A 23,988-nucleotide genomic window follows, 5' to 3' on the forward strand; every position below is an offset into this window, starting at 1 on the left:
GTGTGCAGCAGTGTTCAATAGTTTTTACTTGAGACAGGGTTGGCTGCACAGAACATGCTGAATTTGAATTTACAAGACGCGCCTCTCTGCTGAGTACGAGGCCTAACAGAAGGCCCGAACCATCACACCTAGCCTTTTTTTTTTAAATGTGGGTGCTGGAGTCTGAAAGTCTTCATGACTCCATACACTGCCCTCCGACCCATATCCCCATCCCTCATTTTGTTACCAATAATATATTTTATAAGTTGAAATATGTCTGCTCTTCATAGTATGAAATCAAAGAATGAAAAGACAAGCATCTCCCCGCAGTGAAGCGTTTCTGGAAATGCATAGGTGACACTAAACTCCAAAAGTATAACTGCCCATATAACTGGAATTAACAGTTAATACACTGTTTACTGAAGATAGTCTGAGTTTCTTTCCCATAAAAACATCCTGGTACATATAGGAGGAGCAGTCACTAAGTCCAGGCCAGCTTGACAGTGCTATTTAACGTGCTTCAGTTTCGATGTCCTCCAGTATCAGCTTCTCGAGTGCTGGGAACTGGCAGTCAAACACGGTATAGAGCACAACATAACTTCCTTAGAAAATGGACAAATCTGCGCCTTCAACAGTGAGCATCTTGTGTAACTTCTCTTCTTTCAGAAGAGAAAGTTAGCTTAAGCATCTTGTTCTGTGCCTGTCCAGTTCCACAACTGAGAAGTTCATTTTCTCCTCTCGCTGACTAATCATATCAAAGACTGTGTCTTCCATGGAGTAAGAGGCTGACAGTGTTTCAATATGGAAAATACATAATTGCATACAAATAATATACTAATGTCTCTTGGTAACATAGGAATCCTACTTGAGGGCACTAGATAATCCTTATGTGCATGTGTAAACAATGAACAAGAAAAACTAAATCTGACTTCAAAATGATTTTGAAGGTTGCCCAATCACTATAATGGTCATACCTAATTTTAAGAATATTTACTTCTGTTTTTCAAATGTGGAAAAACTGTTCAATGTCTTTCAACCTAACATCTAATGTCCTCTTAATGTTGGACTAGAGCACACTGAAGAGGGGGAGGTGCACCTGAATGCAAAATTACCTGATTACATTTGGTTCATTATTTATGACTGAGGTTCATACTATTTAAGTCCTCAGTAATTTCCCTAAGTACAAACCTTAAAAACAAAACATTGAGAGTGATCATTAAACACTAAGTTTAATTGTAATGTTGAAAGTGTTCGGTGCATTGCTAATCCCACCAAATTTCAAATAAATTGCCAAACAATTATACAAAAAAGAAGAAAAAAACACTTTTATTTTCCACAAGGAAGAGCAATAGGAAAAATGAAATCATTTTCCACATAGTTTTCTTAGAACGGAGCCTACAAGGACATATTCAGCACCAAATAAAAAAGATTACAAACAGCTATAGAGTATAGTCTATACAGCAAACATTTAATATTGCACTTTGTTTCGCCAACATTTTGGATTTTACTTTTCCTAAATGAAAAATTAGGAAGCGATCTTGAACACTAGAGCGTGACTGTGACCCTCACATTAAGCAGGAAATTGACCAATACTTAGAAAAATGTAATGCCTCTAAGTGAGTAAAGAAATATTTAATGGTAAAAATGAAACTTTATGTCACCAAGTCTTAAAAGAATTTTGTTATCCAGTGCCAATTTTTAGCATATTGGTCATTCTTGCTTCTGTAGTATTTTGTAAAATGGTAGTGAGTGCCCCGGAGCCATGCGTATCAACAATTGTTCCCTAGTTAGACAGAACAGGAAGAGTAAGAGGCATCTTCAGACAAACCCTCCCAAACAAAAACAACACCACCAAATGCCCTTAATGCCAAATATCCCATCAGCTTCTTTTGAGGGGGACATTCACAAAATGATTTAATAAAAAAATAATTCACCCCCATTTCCTTATTATCTAGTATTAGCTTGCTTCGGGAGCACAAACCCTTTAACCGAATCACTTAAAACGCGATTCATTTTTACAGTGGGCTTTCTTCACCCTGTCAGCATTATTTCAAACATGAATTGTCTTCCATGTTTTCTTAAAGGCCACTTATGGAAAAGCCTATTTTGTATGAAGCTTTAAGACAGTATTTAACCAGGTCAAGCACCAAGCCAGAGTTACCATTATTTTCAGTCACATTACTAACTGTGGGTTAGATGCCAAGGTAGATAGATGTAACACCCATTTCACACATATGCTGCGATATCAGAGATGCTGGTGTGTCACTAGAAACAGAAGTAAACTCCTAAAAAAAAAAAAATCATTTCACTTTGTACGTGGGAGGGTGGGGTTTTAAATTTCCCCATGAATGCTGGTACTGAAGTGTTGTCCTACCTATAGATACTCTTCAGATAGGAAAAAAATAACACACGGACAAATTAAAGCTATTTATCTCAGCAAACATTCTAGTACTTGTAATTATGAAGTTACACACTTTGGAAACAAATTTGGGATTTTACTCTCTTAAACTTGAGGAAATATATATCAAGCTACTCCAATCATAATTGACATACACATTCTGGCTTATTAAAGTACTTTGCATCGGCAAAAATGATTTCCAAACATGTGTTTTGGAGGTAATGAAGTAACTCTGTATAAAAATAAATGCACTTTCCCCTCCCTTCACTAGTGACTAGACAACTTTCATTTACTTTTAAAAATAAAAAATAGTTTACAGAGCAACAGCCCTTAACTCTGTGCTGGTGCCTGCCCTACTGTCTGTCTTCAGTCCACTCTGAGCTCTAGTTTCTTCTTATGTAATGATAAGGGGATGAGGGTGGTTATCAGTTTTGTGTATGTCCCGTTTCTGAATTTCCCTCTCCAAAAAGCCAACCAAACAACAACGACAAAACAACAACAACAACAACAACAACAAAACAGTGCAACAAAACAGAAATAGCATTCCGACAGTTTGGCAAGTGATGCAGTCACCTGAGATTAGTGATTTTAGGCAGTCAGTAACAACATGCTGCTTTGCTGTCAATAGTAGAAAGGCAACACATTCTCAAAGAAACCAGGGTACCGGACCCTCACCAAGTCTCTCATCAGCTTCCTCCCCCTTGTCTTTTCCCCCACATATCTGTTGCGGATCTACTACAGTAGGCTGCAAAAACGTACAGCAAAAGGATTGGCTTGAAGGCATTTGATGTTTGTAAATAAATCCACAATAGGATCCCAGCTGAAGAGGTGATACATGTCAGCCTAGTAGGACAATTCTGAGCATGTGCATACGCAGGGAGAGTCCAGGCTACGTTAACTTAAACAGAAAACAAAACAAAAAACCACAAACTGTCAGTGCGTTTCTTTTTTTTCATGTAAAAGTTTTTCAAAGCTTTCTTTTGTTCCTTGTTGTGCTGACCACAAACAAGTTTCATGAGTATCAAGAGTCTGGCATAAATGGAAAAAAAAAGGAAAAAGCTGTAGTGACATTGAACTGCACAATGTAAGCATTGAGCATGTGCAAATTTTCAATCAGAAGGACCCGTCCTTCTTTGCAACGGTGTCTTGACACATATGACCACAGGCTAAGAAGACTGCTCTTAGCGTGTGCAGTTTTAAAGGAGAAAGCTTAGATCTTCAAGCATGTCGGAGCAGCCCCAGAACGCTGCTGTAGGATTCTAAAGCACGGTCACTGGCTGTTTCACGTATTTGCCCCCTTTCCGGGCAAAACCAAGTCCACTTCCTCTGAAAAACATGTCTCCAAGTTACTTCTCTGTCCTCAGCCGGAAGAGATAGAGTTCGGAACCCACATCAACTTGACTCGTTCAAGTGTTCCTTCAACGAGAGGGGCAGGATGGTCTGTCCTCAGATGACTGATCAGGATTTGGATCAATCTAGTAGAAAGAAAATATAATTTTCAAAGTTAACCTGGTAAGGTATAGGAAGAAAGCAACATGACTGCTTCTGAGTACTAGTCAGCAAAGGTAAGCAGTTTGTCAGTGCGCATATGTAATGCCCTAGCCAATGGTACCCTAGTCTCTCCAGGGGGCTAGATTACCAATATGATTTATAGCTATGCACAAATACCTCAATTTCACAAGTTATGGGAAAATATTTTTTTTTTTTGGTGCCTGTCCCGGAACTAGCTCTTGTAGACCAGGCTCACCTCGAACTCACAGAGATCCGCCTGCCTCTGCCTCCCGAGTGCTGGGATTAAAGGCGTGCACCACCACCGCCCGGGAAAATCTTTTTTATGGAAGGGATTTTCACTCAACATTGCAGGACTTAACCTCAGTTATACACTGGGTACACCATCAAACTACTCAGCTCCTTTGTAAAGTATATTTTGGTCTTGTCTTCAAATGTCACTGCATCTCTTCCCTAGGCTCTGTGAACAATGTGCCTGGCTGTCCTGTGAATGTAACTCAGATCTGAGGGCAAGTCCTGTTCACTTTAAATGTGAGACAACCCCAGCACTTCACAAGTGTTACGCCAAACGCACATTTTTGAAGAAAAGATGACAATTACCTTTTAGTTAAATCACACTCCAGTGCTATTTTGGGTTGTACAACGTTTAAATTATCTCACATTCATCTTGAAATGTGAAAAGATTTTATGACAAATTAGATAAAAGTAAGCGACAGATATTCATTCTTTTCAAATGCTCCCCTTGAAAGCTATGAACGCTCAAAGAGAGCAGCAAAGAAAGAAAAGGCAGACTACAAATAGATAAAACTTGTGAGAAATGGCAGAACGTTTTCAGTATATAACATATTTTTATGACCTTAGTAAGACAGGAAAAATGTCTACTCAAAAATTTGCAAAAACAGATTCTTAGTCCCCTATAAATGAATGAATATTTTACAAGAACACATCCAGGGAAGGTATTTCTCCAGCTATGGTGTCACAACAATTGGTTTCAAAGTAAAAACAATGTCTTCAAAGTCTAATCAGTATGAAAAAGTATAAACTATAAAATAGTGGAATAAACTATATAACAGAGTCTCTTGATTTATAGTTATTTTGGTTATCAAGGTCAATTTGACAGATCCTATAAAAATGTAGACTGTTGGTTCCAGTCATGCTAAAAAAGTCCTGGAACTGTTGACCCGACCCCTTCTTGTCCTTTAGCTGGGCTGCTCTTCCTGCCTATGCTGTCCTGCCTGTGAAAAGCTACTCAGTGTTTAAAATCCAGTCCTCTGACTTCTAAGGCCCAATAAATAGTTCACTAAATGAGTGGTGTTTCCTAACACTATCGATGCTGATTTTGCTTCTAAGTTCACTTTTCTTACTACTTTGTGAGCGTCCAATGTATGCAAGTGCTCATCTTGTTCACACATGTGCTGAGTGTCATCAATATGAAGTACATAATAATCTAGCAGCGGAGGAATGCTGTTTAAGAAGCTATTTGTAAACATCTTCTCTTATGACTAAGAATGCTAAACTATGCAAGGATTAGATTGGAAAAGGATTATGGGTAATCTAAATTCTACCTACTTAATTATGCTTATAAAATACCCGGTCTCCTACTGATGCTTTAAGAAACAGTCATTCATTCAAGAATGGCAATGGCTCAACTGGAGATTGACCATCACCTTATTTTCTGAATGAAATCTTACTCATGTGTCAATGTCAAGAGACCTGACAATAATAACTTTTAAACTGTTGTTCTAGAATTCTTTTATCAGGAAAACCAAGAAGCCCCTATCTTTAAAAAGCCTCTATCATTTTAAAACTCTGCAACTGCTGCTTTTGAGGAGACCCAGCATAGTTCCTACTTGACTTGGTGCTTACCTCTGAATAAAGAGGAGGAGGCAAGAACCGAAACTCCTGGATATACGCAAACAGTGGTCCTTGAAGAGCTCTCTCAAAATCATCACAAGCACTCATTGGTGCGAGATTATTTCGTCTTTGTTCCTCGGTTACTACTTCTGCATAGCTGGGTGGAGCTGAAGGAAAAAGATACACGCAATTCGAACAACATGTTCTTATGCATGTCAAAATACACAGAATAGTAGATATTAAAAAAATGTCATGTAAAAGAATAATTATTTGTTTGGTGATTAAAACTAGGGAGACATACAACAAAACTTATTAAGGGCACATATGCTAACTAAGGAAAGATAAAAATTTAACTAGGGTTGTAAAATATTGAAAATAAAAGAAAAAGTCTTAACAATAGAGTAAATTTAGATATGTATAATCAAATTACCTTCAGGTCTTTCCGGGAGGGATAAACCAAGCCAGTTCATGTTCATACTACACTGACTGCTCACACTTGAGGTTCTGCTACCAAATGGATGAAGAGGAATGGTACCGATGACAAGTGGCAAATTAAGAAATAAATCCATAGCTCCAGGAATATCCACATATACCTAAAAAGTGAGCAGATGCTGAAGTCAGCATTTGAAGATTTTTCTTTAAAATTGCAACTTCATTTTGATATTAGCTGGGATCTCTTTTAATCTCTAAAAAATTTCTCTTTTATGTGCGATGGCTTAGGTTTATGTGAGGCAAAATGCATACAATATAACATCTCGTACATATATCTATACTCCACCAAACTAGGAAAAGCCAAATTAGTACCCCACAGATTCCAGATGAAAGTTGCAAGAACATCTTACAGTAACTCTTACCATTAGTGAATACTCCACACGGATTATACTACAGTCAAGGATGGAGGGGGACACGGGTGGAATTTTTAGCAGCTTGCCATTCCAAGTCTCTGTCTTCCCAGATGATAAGGACTCTCCACGTAAGTTTGCCACAAGCTGTTTGACTTCCTTCATTTTCCCTTTGGCATAGAAAGCCTGTGTTTGGTAAATGGCTGCCTTTGGCACTACCATTCGGGAGGAGCAGTTCTCAATCTCGGCAAATATCTGTATCGATTCACCTGGAGAGGGGACACATTTATTTACTCTTAGGAAACAAATAAGCAAACACACATTATCAAGCATAGACTTTTGAAGCTCTACAAACTCCATGGAGGAAAAGCTATCCTACAGAACTAAGCGCGGGAACTGTCATAAAAATAACCCGCTTACTCAGTGACTACACAAAAGAAAGTGGATTTGTACACCTCCCACAGCTTTACTAAGGAATGCCGGGAGTAGCAACACTGAAGGTCTATACAAAGTGTTCAGTAAAGTCAACTGCATTGGGAGCACCAGCCTCACACATACCTGGGGTGTAGCCCTTCCTCTCGATTTTGGCACTTAAGGATATGGGGCCTGAGGTGCAGAACCAGCAACAGAGTGTCTTGTCTTTTGTGCCTGCTTGGGGTGACTGGAAGAAAGAGAGAAAAAAACATCAATGTATGAACTCATAAGAATACCAGAATGTTCTAAAAGTCAACTAAGAGAATCAACTTTGTTCCCAAAACATGTTTTTAAAATTATAACAAACTTATATCTTTATATAAACTTCTATTCCATAAAAGAACAAAGAATGGGTTAAAAGCAGAGTACCCTATTCCAAAGCAGACTTTTAGCCCATTGTTCATGTGTACAATAATAAAAACTAATCAAACAAATAAAAAAAAAACCCTTTCCAAATTCCGAATAAATTGTCTTAAACTTGTTGTAATTCTAAATGGCAACATCTTATTTTGAAAATGTAAGCAATGTTAGTAAAACGTAAAACGCATTTTATGTGCTTTAAAAATGCTAATCATTTGTTTAAAAAATTCACTTTTGACACCAAATTTCAATTAGTATCATAAAATGGAATTAAAAAGAAATTATTTTTCCCCATGAAAGTGATGCATCCCCATCTTTTGACAACCATCCGTAACTGGAATAGATGTGGTACCAGGACTGTGACAGTTTCAGGAAGAGCTTTACGCCAGCATCTGAAACGATCAATACTGTTTGTCAACTAAAGTCATTTAGGGGCCAGACCTCATTATTGCTGTGTTCTGCATAAAGACACTTCGTATCACACACCGGACTTGTAAATTCACTGAGCCGAGTGTGACACACAGCACACTCTTCATTCACCTGTGTGCTCCACTCCTACTTCAGTTTAAAGTAGGGATTTTTAATGGAATTCAAAAATTGCTTTTAAAGTTATGGAGATGGCATAGATTAGGTGGCTATTTTGTCAAAAAGTAAAGAAGAACTCAGTAATCTCTTACCAGTAATGAAGGAGTGTTGATATCTATATGCTCAAAGACTGTAAATTCCTTCTTTAATTTTACTGGTAGAAGCCAAGGCCTATGCAATTCAGCTTTCACCCAATAGCGCACACTACCGTGTCGGCCTTCGAATGAGGTAGCAAGTGGTCTGTGCAAATATAAAAATGGATATATTAATCTTATGCCTCTTTCCATCAGAAGAAACCCGTTACATGCTGTACTGTCTATGCAGCGCCACAGGTAGAGAGCTCACAAGGTCCCCAGCTGGACCAATGCGGTACCACATGGGGAGTCGATGGGGAAAGGCATTTATTTTCCAATAATGATACGAGTTAAATGTAACAGAAATTCTGTTTTTAATGCCAGAAGAATACAGTCCCTTTAAGCTAAAGAGTCTACTTTTAATGGTGGTGGCAAAATCATGAAAGTTAAATGAACTATACTTGAGAAGGTAAATATTTTAATTTAAAAATAAAATTAAGAATGGCCTTATATAAAAATCCTAGACCCCAATCAGTCAGAAAAAAAAATTCCGTATACTGCTCTACTTTTGTTAGCTAAGAATTAGAACCTCTTTTTATAGCAACTAATTAAGTAAAGTACAAAATAAGCCTAGAATAGTTTCATGATCTTCTATTTCATAAATTCATAGAGATGGAGAAGTTGCTTACACCCTGTCTACTCATATTCTAAGTCCCCGCTGGCTGTTTTCACCTTTACTTCCCAAAGCTTGAAGACAAAAACACTCCCATTAGCCTCTGTCAGGAGAATCAGAACTGTGTCTGGACGTGGCCAGATGGGAGGCCTATTGTCTGCACAAGGTTTTACCAAGGAGTCTGAGAAATGTCCAGTGCTTACTTAGAGGTCAGAGGCCACAGTACACTGGTAGAAGCACCCATATTTCACTCTATGTAGACTTCTAATGTACAATTAGTAAACACAGAATTATATACATTCAAGGCTGTTATTGTGTGCTAAGTTTATTCTATAGATCAATTGGTGCCAGTTTATAGGTTTTAGTATCTGCTATAAGGCATTATGCAAAAATGTTTATATTCTCTCCCAGAAATCTGTTAAAATTCTAAGAATGTACTATATTTCAAGCTTTCCACTAAGGTAGCTCTGACAGACATTTCCTTTTAAGCCCAGGTTACGGTATCTTATGTAATGTCCCCAGTAGCAGTAGCTCTGTGTACAAAAGCTACCGAATTTGTTTCTAAAGAACAGGCCCCTCCTTCGGTTAGGACAGTCTCATCTTAGCATTAATCATTCACTTTAGCAGAAACGGTAGAACACTGAATTCGGATTCAATGGGCTGATTGACAGCTCTCTTAATAAAGTAATTGATAATCAGCTATCTGATCAGAGACTTGCTATTTGATTAGCACCTTCTGATTCACCAGTGCTAGATTAAATATTAATGTTTTCTATCCCTCAAACACTACTTGTAATACTAGTAATTGGGTGTGCTTTCTGTAATTTTGCCACATTAGATTAAAAATAGCTCCTTCTCTTTAATACATTGTTTCCCTCGACCAAGTTTCTGTAATGAAAAGGGTTTTTTTCAAAAAAAAAAAAACCTGAAGAATTTATGGAATAATTATAAGATTGTATGTAACTAAGAGTGTTCAAGAAAAAATCTATTTCTTGTAATACTTACGTCTGTGGAAGCTCGAAGCTAAATGCATATTCATGCCTTCCTGAATGAATAGTGTTGAAGCCTTCTTCAGAATTGTCATCATCTGAAACGAACAAAAAGAAAACAAAACCTTGTCGTTAAATGTCTACATTCTCAGGTGGCAATCTTCAATGAAGAGTGTTCTGAAGGATCCAAGCCACTGGCCTTCATCTTCATTGTTTGCTCCAGCTAAAATAAAAACCCGTTCTTCATCTTCCTCACCACCAAAATGGAAAGAACGGGGATGAGGAACACATACTTTATAGGCTATTTTATTTTAATGGGGAAAAAAAAAGACTCAACAGAAAAGAAAAAATTCTATCAAATACAGGATTCAACAAAAGGGTCAGGTATCAAACTCCACTGCTATCTCGGTCAGCAATTGTTTACGTAAGTGTGCGGATGTAAAAAATGCTTGTGTAACTTTTTTAATTGCCTCTTTTGGTAAAAATTGAGTTTCTTGAGGCAAATATTCCTGTTGCACCCAGCAGGAAGCAGAGGTGGGAGGACCTCTGGGACTCAAGGCCAGCCAGTGGGGACCCTATCAAAAGGGTGACTGCGATGTCTCAAAGGTATAAAAATATTCACTTAGACAACATTCAAACCTCAATTGGTTTTAGCAGCACCTAAAATAAGCCCTTATACGTTTACTTTAATAACAAAGGACTGAACTTAAAGTAAGCATTTTTACAAAGATAACATTTTGTTCAACACCCTTAAGAAATGAATTGTGATTGGGTAGTTTCCACTTCAGAAGGGTGTGGGTGGGGGGTAATGAGTTTTCATTTTACAATCAATTTGTTTTGCTCCAATTCATTATTTTTGTCATGAAAACAAATTAACAAAAAAAAATGTAGAAAAGGCTTGGGGTAAAAAAATCCTTTTGGCTGTCTAGGTAACACACCAGCGCCTTACTAGCTTTTCTTGGTGTGCAATCCTTTTTAATAAACTGGGGGGTGGGGGCGGGCTGCCTCCTTATCATTATACTTTTCTTCACCGAAGTATTGAAAATACACGAAAAACCGTGACTTTCATCCCAAAATTACGGTGACCCGCCTCCGTCTGGCACCGCTGCCCGCACCTCCCGGGGAGCCAAGGTCCTCCGCCCGCTCCCTCCCAGGCGCCCAAACTTCGCCTCGCTCCCGGCTCCCTTTTGTGCCAGCTCAGCAGTCTCATTGAGCCGAGCCGCGGCCGCCGCGCCGCCGTGGTAAACAAGTGCCTGGCTGTCAATCAAGAACTAGACCGGAGCAGGAGAGGACCGGCCTAAACCGGCGCTGAGCAGATCCCAGCCGGCTCGCGCGCGCGCGCCCGCGGCCCGCGCGCCCCGCTATACATACGGCATACGTCGCGCGCGCCCGCTCGCCAGCCCGCGCAGCCTAGCCTGCTGCCCGGGGGCGGGGCCTCGGCGCGCGGCGCTTCCGCTTTCCACGCCCCAGCCGGTGACCGGTTCGATCTGGCTCGGGCCACCCTGACACCTTTGCTGTTACAGCCAGGGGGACGCGGGGCGGCGGCGGCCGGGAAGCGACGCCGCGGGGAACAATGGGCGAGGTCGGGCGGGCAGACGGCGGCGCGCTCCCCCTCTACCCCCGCCTGTCCCGCCGCTGTCACGTCCCCTCTCGGGTCACCCAGGTACCGGCCCGGGACGACCCAGCTCCCCGACCTCCTCCCGGTCCCACAGCAGCGGCCAGGGCCGCGGCCGCGGGGGAGGGGAGGGGTGGGCGGCTGGGGCGCCGGGCCTGGAAGGACCTTTACCGGCGCACGCCGGTTCACAGCCTCGCCCCAACCGGCGCGAGCCGGCTCGCCCCACCAGTCCCTGCCCAAGCCAATCAACGCCTGGCATCGCCTTAGCAACAGGCTAACAAACCCGGCTCCGCCTATCGCCGGGCGTCCGAGGCGGGCGCTCAGCTACCCAGGCTAGTTTGAGAGCTCCCGGTTTGAAGTCATTGAAACTATTCCAGCCTTAAGAGCTCGTCCACGCGGAGCCACGCTCGCGGGCACCTCGCAGGGTGCAGGTAGTTTCCTTAAGCGTGCAATCATGGTGCAACGGTTGCAGTCTGGGTCCCTAGAACTCGTCCTACTTTCTCCTACTCCATGGTATTAACTCTTCCAGAAAAACGCCTTTGTCTCTTCTCACTCATTTTACTAAAGGCTGCAACGACCAAGCAGGTTGAAACGCAAATTCATGTGTCTGCTTTTTTTTTAAACAAGAACACTGTCATTAGGTATTCTATGCCCTATCTGGGCCCCGGGAAGGTTAACTAGGGAACCATTTCAGGTTGCAAAATACCTCGGTGTAGCTGCTTAAATCCTATGAATGGATTTCACCTTCAGATTTAAAAAAAGGATATAATTCTGTGTAACTTATAAGCATCTTCCATTTCTCACTTGCCTTAGTTCAATTAACATCTCCACAAGAATGTACGTTTTAGATACTGAAAAAAAAATAAAGTGCGCTTCTTCTATCTTAAAATTCGTCAGTATTTGCACTAAAATACTGCATTAGAAAGGAGAAACACAAATTACATAACCAGTTTTAACATTATATTCTTCTTGGACTAGGAATTAAGTCATCGCCACCACCTGACGCGTGTAACCAATCTGCTGAGAGCAGAACAAGCGCCCCTCCTCACCATCCCCCAGAACTGGTCCGAAACAGGATTGAACCGCTTCTAACAAAGGGTGGAAACTTAGAAAAACAAGCTTGGAGTCGCCTATATTTCCACATTGTAACCACTTAAACAACAGATTGCAAATTTCAGGACCCCTTCTCCCTTTGACAATGCCTTCATCTTCCTCATGTACCACAAAACCAAATCCGATGTACTTAACAATTCCATCTGTCTGCCGTGGGTTTCATTGAATCCACGTTCCAAAGTTAGACATGATGCTCGAGAAGAAAATTAACTGACCCCGAATGGCTTTTAAAACTGACTTAATAGTTTGCATAATGATAGATATTATCCCTTAAAAAATAAATGATGCTTGCTGCACATTTTAAAAAGAATTGGGATAAAAAGGGGAAAAACACGTGGGGTGTTGATGCCATATGTCAAAATAAGCCCTGGAAGCCCTTTATCAAAGAACAATAATCGAGTCTTTAAAGTCTTTTGCATATGAATATTAAAATCAGATATATCTAGCAACCTTCTTAAATTGTCAGTACAGTTCTTTTATTTGAGCTCATTTTTGGGTCTAAGATCATAAAATAGAGGGGAAGATACAATATTGGACTGCATCTTCTGCAAACGAATCTGAAAACATTGGTAAAATGACCGAGTCAGATTTAAACACTATAAGGTGCAAAAGGATTCCAAGTGCCCATGGCAGATCCGAAGCCGGCTAGAGATGTAGTTAGTAAGTGCAGTTTGCAGTCACTTTGCAGACGCCTGCATGTATTCTAGCTTAACACGCTTGAACGTCAAGGAGAAACTACATCTTCTAAGTTTGCTAACCTTTATCAAACTGCCGGTTTGAACTGCATTAAATGAGATTAAAGTTCTCATGCAAAGGAGACCAATCTAGTGACTAGTATAAAAACTTACCTCTTTCGTGCCCGATTAGGATGTCTTTATGGTTGAAATATTCTACTTCTTCAGTGTAATTCTGTGTATAGGCAGTATTGGAGCCGGCGTTTCTAGATTCCGTCCAGCGTACTTTCGCATGTCCTCTTGCATGAATTTTAAGAGATTTTACTCTGATTTCCCCAGTAACTTCTAAATTCACCCTTCCTGAGACAGTGTCTCCGCTAGAATACACGGGGACATTGCTGTCATTAAGACAGTCAAAGCTTATTGTCAAACTCTTCACCTTTCCCAGCACCATGATTATAACAAAATCTATAAAAATATAATGTAAGACCAAAAAAAAGTCAAGATCGCTTCTAAGATGTGATCTTCACTTAACACTGATCAGTGTCTTTGCCTTGCAAAGAAAAAAATTCTTGCAGGCCGGATCAGTGATTGTCTACAAATAGTTCATTGAGATTTCTTAAAAAGTCAGGGCAGCAGGGAAGCTGCTACTCCACGCTCCTGCTCCTTTCAGTGGTCTCCTTACAAAGACGGGCGGCTGGAGGCTGCCAGCTCACTTTAAGAGCAGCTTTGTGAAAAACAACCCCAGTGCGCAGGCGCACGCCGCGGCTGGCGGCCAGCCTCCCTGCGCGCTCCCTCCCGCGCGGCGCGCGCCCCGCTCGCCGCGCGCTCCCGCCCGGTGCAGTAGGTGTGGGGCGGGCGCCGCCGGCTTCTCGCTCCTGGGCACGGCCCGGAGATCGGCAGGCGGGCATAGCGCCACCCCCGTCCTGCGCGCGCTCGGCGAGCCGGGCAGAGGGTCTGCCCGCGCCCGGCCGGGAGAGTGGGAGAGTGCGCGAGGGCCGCGGACCCCGAGGAGGGCGTGCGAGCCGTGGGGGAAGGAGAAACCGGTTGGGCAAGCGGCTGGTGACCCTGACTAAGCTAATGAATTTCAAAAGAAAACGTAATAAAAAGCAGACAAATATTGTTCGTAGAAGAAAGCATTGTTGCCTTGGATGGAAACAACAAAAGCCAGCAGCACTTTGTGGGCTGGGTGGCACTGGACTAAGCCAAGGCCCGAGGAACCGTGAGACAATGCTCCAGGGCGACCCTTGTCTTCAGGGGCCTTCCAGACTCCTGCAGCACCGAACAACCCAGTCCTCTGTGTGTAGGCCTGACCACTTCCTTGAAGGGAGAAAAGCCCTTTTTCAAGACACCACCTACTCCTCCATTTACAGGGGATGACGCGATTACAACTCCTGTATCCACAGGAGTAAGAATAGAGTTCACACCCCAAATTACCACCTCCTAAGAGGCAGTTTGAACATAGTGATTTAGCTGACATTGTTTACCACGGGCTGGAACTTAACTAGGGGAGCATAGACAATGGTTTTGGGTCTTAAGTAAGATTTGTTACATAAGTGAGGCTTAATTTTGTGAAGCCTCACGTTTAATTCAGTTTGCTAATTGCCGTGGTACTTCTCAAAGTCAGGTACACCTCTCCTTTGTGAACGCTTTGGTTAAAAACAGTAAGTTCTAAACAACACCAGGATTCAGAGGGTACTGACATAAAGTAAAGTTATTTGTAACCAGCAGAGCTTCTTACAACAGGAGTGTGCAAAATAAAACCAAAAAAGAGAGTGGAGGAGTTTGTCCAGAGTTAAACCCTTTAGATTCTTTTGCATAGTAAATCTGGATACATTGAATCACAACAAACTAAACACATTCATCTTGTTGTCTCCTTTATTTAAAAAAAATTACATTTTTATTTAGTTGGATATTAGTTCCCAAGGCGTCTTGAACTAAAAAAAGATGGAGAATGTAACGATGTCAAGAAAAATTGCTGAGTAAGCCATTTATCTGAAGAGTTCAGTTTGTGAATAAAATTGTGCATTTATGTATTTAAATGGGGGACTCACCCTTCTCTCGGTTGACACCTGGTGGATAATCTGGGTAAAGTACCCGACCCTTGGTTTAATGGGTGGGAACAACTACTACTGGTGTCTCTCTCCCCCTAGTGGTCACAGCTGGAATGTCAAGTTCTGCTCTGGATAGGTGGATAATATGCACTAGGCATTCAAATAGTATAGAGCAAGGATTGGAGTTAAAAGTGGGCACAGCGAGTACATAAATAATTTTTAAAGATTTTATTTATTTATAGGTACGTATGTTTATCTGTGTGAGAGTGTGCAGTGTATGTGAGTGTACCTGTGGAAGCCGGAAGATGGGATGGCCTGGGATTCCCGTAATGATAGTTGTTAGCCCAGCAGTGTGGATGCTGCGAATCCAGCTCAGGTTGTCTGGAAGAGCACAGTCCCAACTGTGAGTCGGTTCTCCAGCCCTCAGTACCTCAATCCCTTATCGAACTGAAGGCTAGGGTGTGACCGAGCTTTTGGTAAAATCTCTCCAATTTGAATATAACACGCTGCAGAAAAATTAAGAATCAATGTTTAAGTGCCTGAGAACTGCATTTGATGGGAAAGACCCTGGTATTATTTGTAGCTGCAAAGTTTCTGACTGTAGAGTTCATTACTTTCTTTGATGCTCCTTTGCTTCATTATATTTATTTTGCTTTTTTCTTTAACATAGTTTCTCAAACACTTTAGTAGCCGGCATATTGCTAAAAACTTCCTCACATCGTTTTACCTGTGTCCCATTCTTTTAGCCTTGTTGCACCTTTACAGTTTAGATTTTGGCACATATTATTCCTCAAGTGTATAAACAAATATATTTGACTCATTTTGTTTCCCCCTTCTATTTATTCAAACCACAAAAACATGGGAAACAGAAAAGATTCTGGTATCTTTAAATACTTGTTTATATTTTCATTTCTAAAAGAAATATTATGCTGAGACCAAATTGTGTATGTTATTTCTCCTGACTTTGATAACTTTGCATTTACAGACTCAGAATGTCTTCCGTCTAGGTGGATGGAGGCCATAGACTGCAGCATGCCATCTTGGGCTTTTCTGCTCTTTACCTTCACACCACAGCCAGGACTGCAACCCAGCCCACAGCTCCTGTGCGTCTCCTCCTTGTCTGCTAATTCTCTACTCCTGCCAAGCAAATCTCCTCCCCCTTTGTTGGCTTGGCTTGCTGTGGCCAATGTGTCCTTTAATCTGGTTCCTGTGCCCCATCTCTCTCCTGCACCGTCTCTTTGCCCCCTTCCAGTCCTTCCAGCTGGTTCATTTGGGAGAATTGCACCAGACTGAACCTGTACCAGTCATGCTGGCATAGCTTATTCTGCGCATAAGCAACCATCTCTTTTTGTTATACTTATTCCACAGATCTATGAATTTAAATTCCACCTTGGTGTATAAAATTCTGAATTCAAATCTAAAGAACTGTCTATGACTGAATATGACAGAAGCCATGCTGTGTCTGAGGATTTTAGATTTTATATTGACATGTTAACATAAACACACATAATAATGCAATTTTAACTGAAACTTTTGGTGTTTTGGTGTAATGTTTATTCTGCGGGTTCCGGTGGCATCTGTTTTGGAAACCCTTCATTTCTTTCTGAGCTGCTTTGCCACCTTCATCCTCCCCCCCCCCACACACACACACTTTCTTTTGTTTGTTTGCTGCTTTTGAGAAAGACTCTCACACTGTAGCTCAGACTCCTCAGAATCAGCTCCTCCTGCCTGAACCTCAGGAGAAATGGGGTTTCCAGTCTCAGGCCCTGCCTATCTTGGGCCTTTTCACCTGGCACAACCTTATATTCAGGATGAAAACAATATATTCTTGAAGTAATTTTTTGTTTTGCTTTGTTTGTTTTGCGAGACAGGATTTCTCTAAAACTGTAGTTTTAGAGCCTGTCCTGGAGCTAGCCAGGCTAGCCTTAAACTCACAAAGATCCAAGATCCGCCTGCCTCTGCCTCCCGAGTGCTGGGATTAAAGGCCTGTGCCATCACTGCCGAACTCTTGGAGTACTTTTTAATATTTATTTGTTTGTTTTGGTTTTTAGAAACAGGGTTTTTCTATGTAGCTTTAAATTCTATCCAAGAGCTTCCAGGCTGTAGACCAGGCTGGCCTTGAACTCACAGAGATCCAGCTGCCTCTGTCTCCGGGGTGCAGGGATTAAGCAATGCTCCACCACTGCCCAGCTAAAGATACAGTAATTTAAAGGCAAACGTCCTTAAGAGACAAGAGTTCCTAGTTCCTTACAGCAACTTCACGTTTGGCAGACTGGATATCACCCTTCCAGTCACCTATACTGTCTCGGTTGATAATGGGGCTTTAAATAATTGATTTAAAAAGCCAGGCGTGCCTGTAATCCCAGATTTGGGGAGGTGGAGGCAGGTGGATCAGGAATTCAAGGTCAGTCTTGGCTACCTAAGATCCTGAGATAACCAAAAAAAAAAAAAAAAACAAAAAAAAACAAAAAAAAAAAACCAAAAAGCCTGTGGGGACCACTGTCCCCTGAGCTTAGGGAGGGTTTCCAGCCTGAGGCTAGTTTCACTGTCACCCTGAACCACCTTTATTTACTGTACCTGAACTTTTGTGAAAGGAGACTATCACTCACTCACACAACCAGCTATTTTCACGCTGTGTTTGTTGTTCCTGTTTGGGGAGAATTTTACTTGCATAGTTATGATTAAAAACAAACAAACAAGTATCTGCCTGGAAAAAGCTGGAAGGTAAGGCAGCTTGAGTTTAAAAGCTGGTTGAGGACGGGGATGCTTTCAGAATTCGAAGGTTTTATTTTTTTTAATTAATTAATTTATTTATTTTAAATTTATTTATTTATTAAAGATTTCTGTCTCTTCCCAGCAACCGCCTCCCATTTCCCTCCCCCTCCCCCAATTAAGTCCCCCCCCCCTCAGCCCGAAAAGCAATCAGGGTTCCCTGTCCTGTGGGAAGTCCAAGGAACCCCCCACCTCCATCGAGGTCTAGTAAGTTGAGCATCCAAACTGCCTAGGCTCCCACAAAGCCAGTACCTGCAGTAGGATCAGAAACCCATTGCCATTGTTCTTGAGTTCTCAGTAGTCCTCATTGTCCGTTATGTTCAGAGAGTCCGGTTTTATCCCAGGCTTTTCCAGACCCAGGCCAGCTGGTCTTGGTGAGTTCCCAGTAGAACATCCCCATTGTCTCAGTGTGTGGGTGCACCCCTCACGGTCCTGAGTTCCTTGCTCGTGCTCTCTCTCCTTCTGCTCCTGATTTGGACCTTGAGAATTCAGTCCTCTGCTCCAATGTGGGTCTCTGTCTCTGTCTCCTTTCATCGCTTACTGAAGGTTAATATTCAGGAGGATGCCTATATGTTTTTCTTTGGGTTCTCCTTATTTAGCTTCTCTAGGATCACTAATTATAGGCTCAATGTCCTTGGTTTATGGCTAGAAACCAAATATGAGTGAGTACATCCCATGTTCCTCTTTTTGTGTCTGGCTTACCTCACTCAGGATAGTGTTTTCTATTTCCATCCATTTGTATGCAAAATTCAAGAAGTCCTTGTTTCTTACTGCTGAGTAATACTCTAATATGTATATATTCCATACTTTCTTCATCCATTCTTCCATTGAAGGACATCTAGGTTGTTTCCAGGTTCTGGCTATCACAAACAATGCTGCTATGAACATAGTAGAGCATATACTTTTGTTGTATGATAAGGCCTCTCTTGGGTATATTCCCAAGAGTGGTATTGCGGGGTCCAGGGGTAAGTTGATCCCGAATTTCCTGAGAAACCGCCATACTGCTTTCCATAGTGGTTGCACAAGTTTGCATTCCCACCAGCAATGGATGAGTGTACCCCTTTCTCCACAACCTCTCCAACAAAGGCTATCATTGGTGTTTTTGATTTTCGCCATTCTGACAGGTGTAAGATGGTATCTTAAAGTTGTCTTGATTTGCATTTCCCTTATCGATAAGGAAGTTGAGCATGACCTTAAGTGTCTTTCGGCCATTTGAAGTTCTGTTGAGAATTCTCTGTTCAGCTCAATGCCCCATTTTCTAATTGGGTTGGTTAGCCTTTTACGGTCTAGTTTCTTGAGTTCTTTATATATTTTGGAGATCAGACCTTTGTCAGTTGCGGGGTTGGTGAAGATCTTCTCCCAGTTGGGTTGCCTTTGTGTCTTAGCGACAGTGTCCTTTACTTTACAGAAGATTCTCAGTCTCAGGAGGTCCCATTTATTCAATGAGGTCCTTAATGTCTGTGCTGCTGGGGTTCTATGTAAGAAGTGGTCTCCTGTGCCCATGTGTTGTAGAGTACTTCCCACTTTCTCTTCTATCAGGTTCAGTGTGTTCAGACTGATATTGAGGTCTTTAATCCATTTGGACTTGAGTTTTGTGCATGGTGATAGATATGGATCTATTTTCATTCTTCTACAGGTTGACATCCAGTTTTGCCAGCACAATTTGTTGAAGATGCTCTCTTTTTTCCATTGTATACTTTTAGCTCCTTTATCGAAAATCAGGTGTTCATAGGTTTGTGGGTTAATGTCAGGGTTTTCTATTCGATTCCATTGGTCGACTTCTCTGTTTTTATGCAAATACCAAGCTGTTTTCAATACTGTAGCTCTGTAGTAGAGTTTGAAGTCAGGGATGGTAATGCCTCCAGACGCTCCTTTGTTGTATAAGATTGTTTTGGCTATCCTGGGTTTTTTGTTTTTCCATATAAACTTGATTATTGTCTTCTCCAGATCTGTGAAGAATTTTGATGGGATTTTGATGGGGATTGCATTGAATCTATAGATTGCTTTTGGTAGAATTGCCATTTTTACTATGTTGATCCTCCCAATCCAGGAGCAAGGAAGATCTTTCCATTTTCTGGTGTCTTCTTCAATTTCTTTCTTCAAAGACTTAAAGTTCTTGTCAAATAGATCTTTCACATCCTTGGTCAGAGTTACCCCAAGATATTTTATGCTATTTGTGGCTATCGTGAAAGGTGATGCTTCTCTAATTTCCCTCTCTGTTTCCTTATCCTTAGTGTATAGGAAGGCCACTGATTTTTTGGAGTTGATCGTGTATCCTGCCACATTACTAAAGGTGTTTATCAGCTGTAGGAGTTCTTTGGTAGAGTTTTTGGGGTCGCTTATGTATACTATCATATCATCTGCAAATAACGAGAGCTTAACTTCTTCTTTTCCGATACGAATCCCCTTGATCCCTTTATGTTGTCTTATTGCTATTGCTAGAACTTCAAGCACTATATTGAAGAGGTATGGAGAGAGTGGACATCCTTGTCGTGTTCCTGATTTTAGTGGGATGGCTTTGAGTTTTTCTCCATTTAATTTAATGTTAGCTGACGGCTTGCTGTAAATAGCTTTTATTATATTTAGGTATGACCCTTGTATCCCTAATCTCTCCAAGACTTTTATCATAAAGGGGTGTTGAATTTTGTCAAATGCTTTTTCAGCATCTAATGAAATGATCATATGGCTTTTTTCTTTCAGTTGATTTATATGCTGGATTACATTGATAGATTTGCGTATGTTGAACCAGCCCTGCATCTCTGGGATGAAGCCTACTTGATCATAATGGATAATTTTTCTAATGTGTTCTTGGGTTCGGTTTGCCAGTATTTTTTTTGAGAATTTTTGCATCGATATTCATGAGTGAGATAGGCCTGTAATTTTCTTTCTTGGTTGGGTCTTTGTGTGGTTTTGGTATCAGGGTAACTGTAGCTTCATAAAAGGAATTTGGCAATGACTCTTCTGTTTCTATATTGTGAAATACATTAAGGAGTATAGGTATTAGCTCTTCTTGGAAGTTCTGGTAGAATTCTGCATTGAAACCATCTGGTCCTGGGCTTTTTTTGGAAGGTAGATTTTTGATAACAGTTTCTAGTTCTTCGCGACTAACAGGTCTATTTAGATCGTTCACCTGGTTTTGGTTTAGCTTTGGTAAATGGTACTTATCTAAAAACATGTCCATTTCTTTTGCATTTTCTAGTTTTGCAGCATACCGGCTTTTGTAGTAAGATCTAATGAGTCTCTGAATTTCCTCTGTATCTGTGGTTATGTCCCCCTTTTCATTTCTGATCTTAGTAATCTGAATATTCTCTCTCTGTCGTTTAATTAGTTTGGATAGGGGTTTGTCGATCTTGTTGATTTTCTCCAAGAACCAACTTTTTGTTTCATTGATTCTTTGGACTGTTTTCTGCGTTTCTATTTTGTTGATTTCAGCCCTCAGTTTGATTATTTCCAGTCTTCTGCTCCTCCTGGGCGTGTCTGCTTCTTTTTTTTCTAAAGCTTTCAGGTGTGCTGTTAAGTCTCCGATGTCTGCTTTCTCTGTTTTCTTTAAGTGGGCACTTAGTGCTATGAACTTTCCTCTTAGCACTGCTTTCATAGTGTCCCATAGGTTTGAGTATGTTGTTTCTCTATTTTCATTGAATTCCAGGAAGACTTTAATTTCTTTCTTGATTTCTTCCTTAACCCAGGTGTGGTTTAGTAGTTGACTGTTCAGTTTCCATGAGTTTGTCGGCTTTCTGGAGGTAGGATTGTTGTTGAATTCTAACTTTAATCCGTGGTGATCTGATAAGACCCAGGTGGACACTGATATTTTTTTGTATCTGTGGAGGTTTCCTTTGTTTCCGAGTATGTGGTCAATTTTCGAGAAGGTTCCATGGGCTGCAGAGAAGAAGGTATATTCTTTCCTATTTGGGTGGAATGTTCTATAGATGTGTGTTAAGTCCATTTGCTTCATTACCTCCAGTAGTTCTCTTACTTCTCTATTAGGTTTCTGTCTGATTGACCTGTCCATTGCTGAGAGAGGTGTATTGAAGTCTCCTACTACTAGTGTGTGTGGTTTGATATCTGCCTTGAGTTTTAGTAATATTTCTTTTACATACATGGGTGCTTTTATATTAGGGGCGTAAATATTCAGGATTGAGACATCATCCTGACAAATTGTTCCTGTTATGAGTATAAAGTGTCCATCTCGATCTCTTCTGATTGATTTTAGTTTGAAGTCAGTTTTGTTAGAAATTAATATGGCCACACCTGCTTTTTTCTTAGGACCATTTGCTTGAAAGACCTTTTCCCAACCCTTTACTCTGAGTAGATGCCTGTCTTTGTGGTTGAGATGTGTTTCTTGCAAACAGCAGAATGTTGGATCCTGTTTTCGTATCCAATCTCTTAGCCTGTGCCTTTTTATAGGTGAATTGAGACCATTAATATTAAGTGATATTAATGACCAGTGGTTGTTCATGCCAGATATTCTTGTTGTTTTTGGAAGTAGAATTTGTGTGTCTCCCTTCTTTGAGTTGTGCTAGTGAAGGGTCGCTAGATGCCTGAGTTATTGTAGGCAGTGTTGGCAATGTTGGATTCCTTGGGTTGCGGTTTTCCTTCTATTACTTTCTGTAGGGCTGGATTCGTGGCTACGTATTGTTTAAATTTGTTCTTATCCTGGAATGTCTTGGTTTCTCCATTTATAGTGAACAAAAGCTTGGCTGGGTATAGTAGTCTGGGCTTGCATCCATGGTCTCTTAGCTTCTGCAGTACTTCTATCCAGGACCTTCTGGCTTTCATTGTTTCCATAGAGAAATCAGGTGTAAGTCTTATCGGTTTACCTTTATAAGTTACTTGGCCTTTTTCCTTTGCAGCTCTTAGTATTCTTTCTTTAACCTGTATATTTTGTGTTTTGATTATTATATGGCGAGGGGATGTTTTCCTTTGATCCAGTCTGTTTGGTGTTCTGTATGCTTCTTGAATATTCAAAGAAATATCTTTCTTTAAGTTGGGAAAGTTTTCTTCCATAATTTTGTTGAAAATATTTTCTGGGCCTTTGAGCTGTGACTCTTCTCCTTCTTCTATTCCTATTATTCTTATATTTGGTCTTTTTATTGTGTCCCATAATTCCTGAATGTTTTGTGATGAGAATTTGTTGGCTTTGCAGTTTTCTTTGATCAGAGCGTTTATTTTCTCTATGGTATCCTCAGAATCTGAGATTCTTTCTTCTATTTCTTGTATTCTATTGATTATGCTTGTTTCTGTAGGCTGTGCTCGTTGACCTAGATTTTCCATATCCAGCTGGTCCTCAGTTTGTGTTTTCTTCCTTGCTTCCATTTCAGTTTTCAATTCTTGAACTGTTTCCATTACCTGTTTGATCGTTCTTTCTTGGTTTCCCAGGGTATTATGTACGTATTTACTCATTTCTTCAAATTTTTGGTTATACTTCTCATCCATTTCTATAAGGACATTTTTCACATGTTGTTTAAGGGACTCTACTGCTTTCAAAAAGTCAATTTTTTCCACTTCTTCTGTGTTAGGGTGTTGGAGACCTTCTGTTGTAAGATCATTGGGTTCTGGTGTTTTCATGTTGTTTTTCAGATTATTGGGTGAATTCTTTCCTTGACGCCTGCCCATCTCCTCCTATCGATGCTATCTAAGGGGTCTGTTAAAACTGGTTCAGGTTTCCCTGCTGGCCAGGGGCTCCTCTTACAAAATGCCCTTGCTCTGTTTCCTGGTTCCTGCTGGAGGGCCAAGATCCCTCTCACCCCTCAGAAGGGTCTTCAAGAATAGGACCCGGCTCCTCCTTTGCCAGGGACCTCCCCAACCGAATGCCTACCTCTTTGGTTTAATTGTAGTGGGGCGATCTGTTCTCAGTGTTTCGCACGGTCCCTGCAGCCTGCTTCTGCTGCTGGGATGGTTCCCTCCACCAGCAGCCTGTGTCCTCTGCTGCCGCTCAGGTCCCAGCCGGTTCCAGCCTGTCCCAGTTGGTCCCCGCCGGCTGCGCTGGGCGTCCTCCGGCCGCCTTCCGCCGCCCAGCCCGGTGT

General features: G+C 41.2%; 1 protein-coding gene across 2 annotated transcripts; it reads right to left on the reverse strand.

Moving 5' to 3' along the window:
- Positions 1 to 1,277: 1,277 nt before the first annotated feature.
- Arrdc3 (arrestin domain containing 3) lies at positions 1,278 to 13,841 on the reverse strand. Of its 2 annotated transcripts, XM_041663638.1 has the most exons (8): positions 13,314 to 13,841; positions 9,754 to 9,835; positions 8,094 to 8,241; positions 7,141 to 7,243; positions 6,595 to 6,851; positions 6,171 to 6,333; positions 5,753 to 5,907; positions 1,278 to 3,852 (listed from the first exon to the last, which is right to left on the reverse strand). In XM_041663638.1, exons 1-8 carry the CDS (start codon positions 13,591 to 13,593, stop codon positions 3,796 to 3,798), a joined length of 1,245 nt encoding a protein of 414 aa, XP_041519572.1. In that variant the 5' UTR covers positions 13,594 to 13,841; the 3' UTR covers positions 1,278 to 3,795. The 2 variants fall into 2 exon arrangements, with proteins under 2 accessions (XP_041519572.1, XP_041519573.1); XM_041663639.1 differs by lacking the exon at positions 1,278 to 3,852 and having other exon boundaries at positions 5,765 to 5,945.
- Positions 13,842 to 23,988: the final 10,147 nt, after the last annotated feature.

The sequence above is a fragment of the Microtus oregoni genome, unplaced genomic scaffold (genome assembly GCF_018167655.1).
Source record: "Microtus oregoni isolate MIOR12 unplaced genomic scaffold, Mior012 000014F_ref0000157, whole genome shotgun sequence".
In the NCBI taxonomy this organism is placed as follows: Eukaryota; Metazoa; Chordata; class Mammalia; order Rodentia; family Cricetidae; genus Microtus; species Microtus oregoni.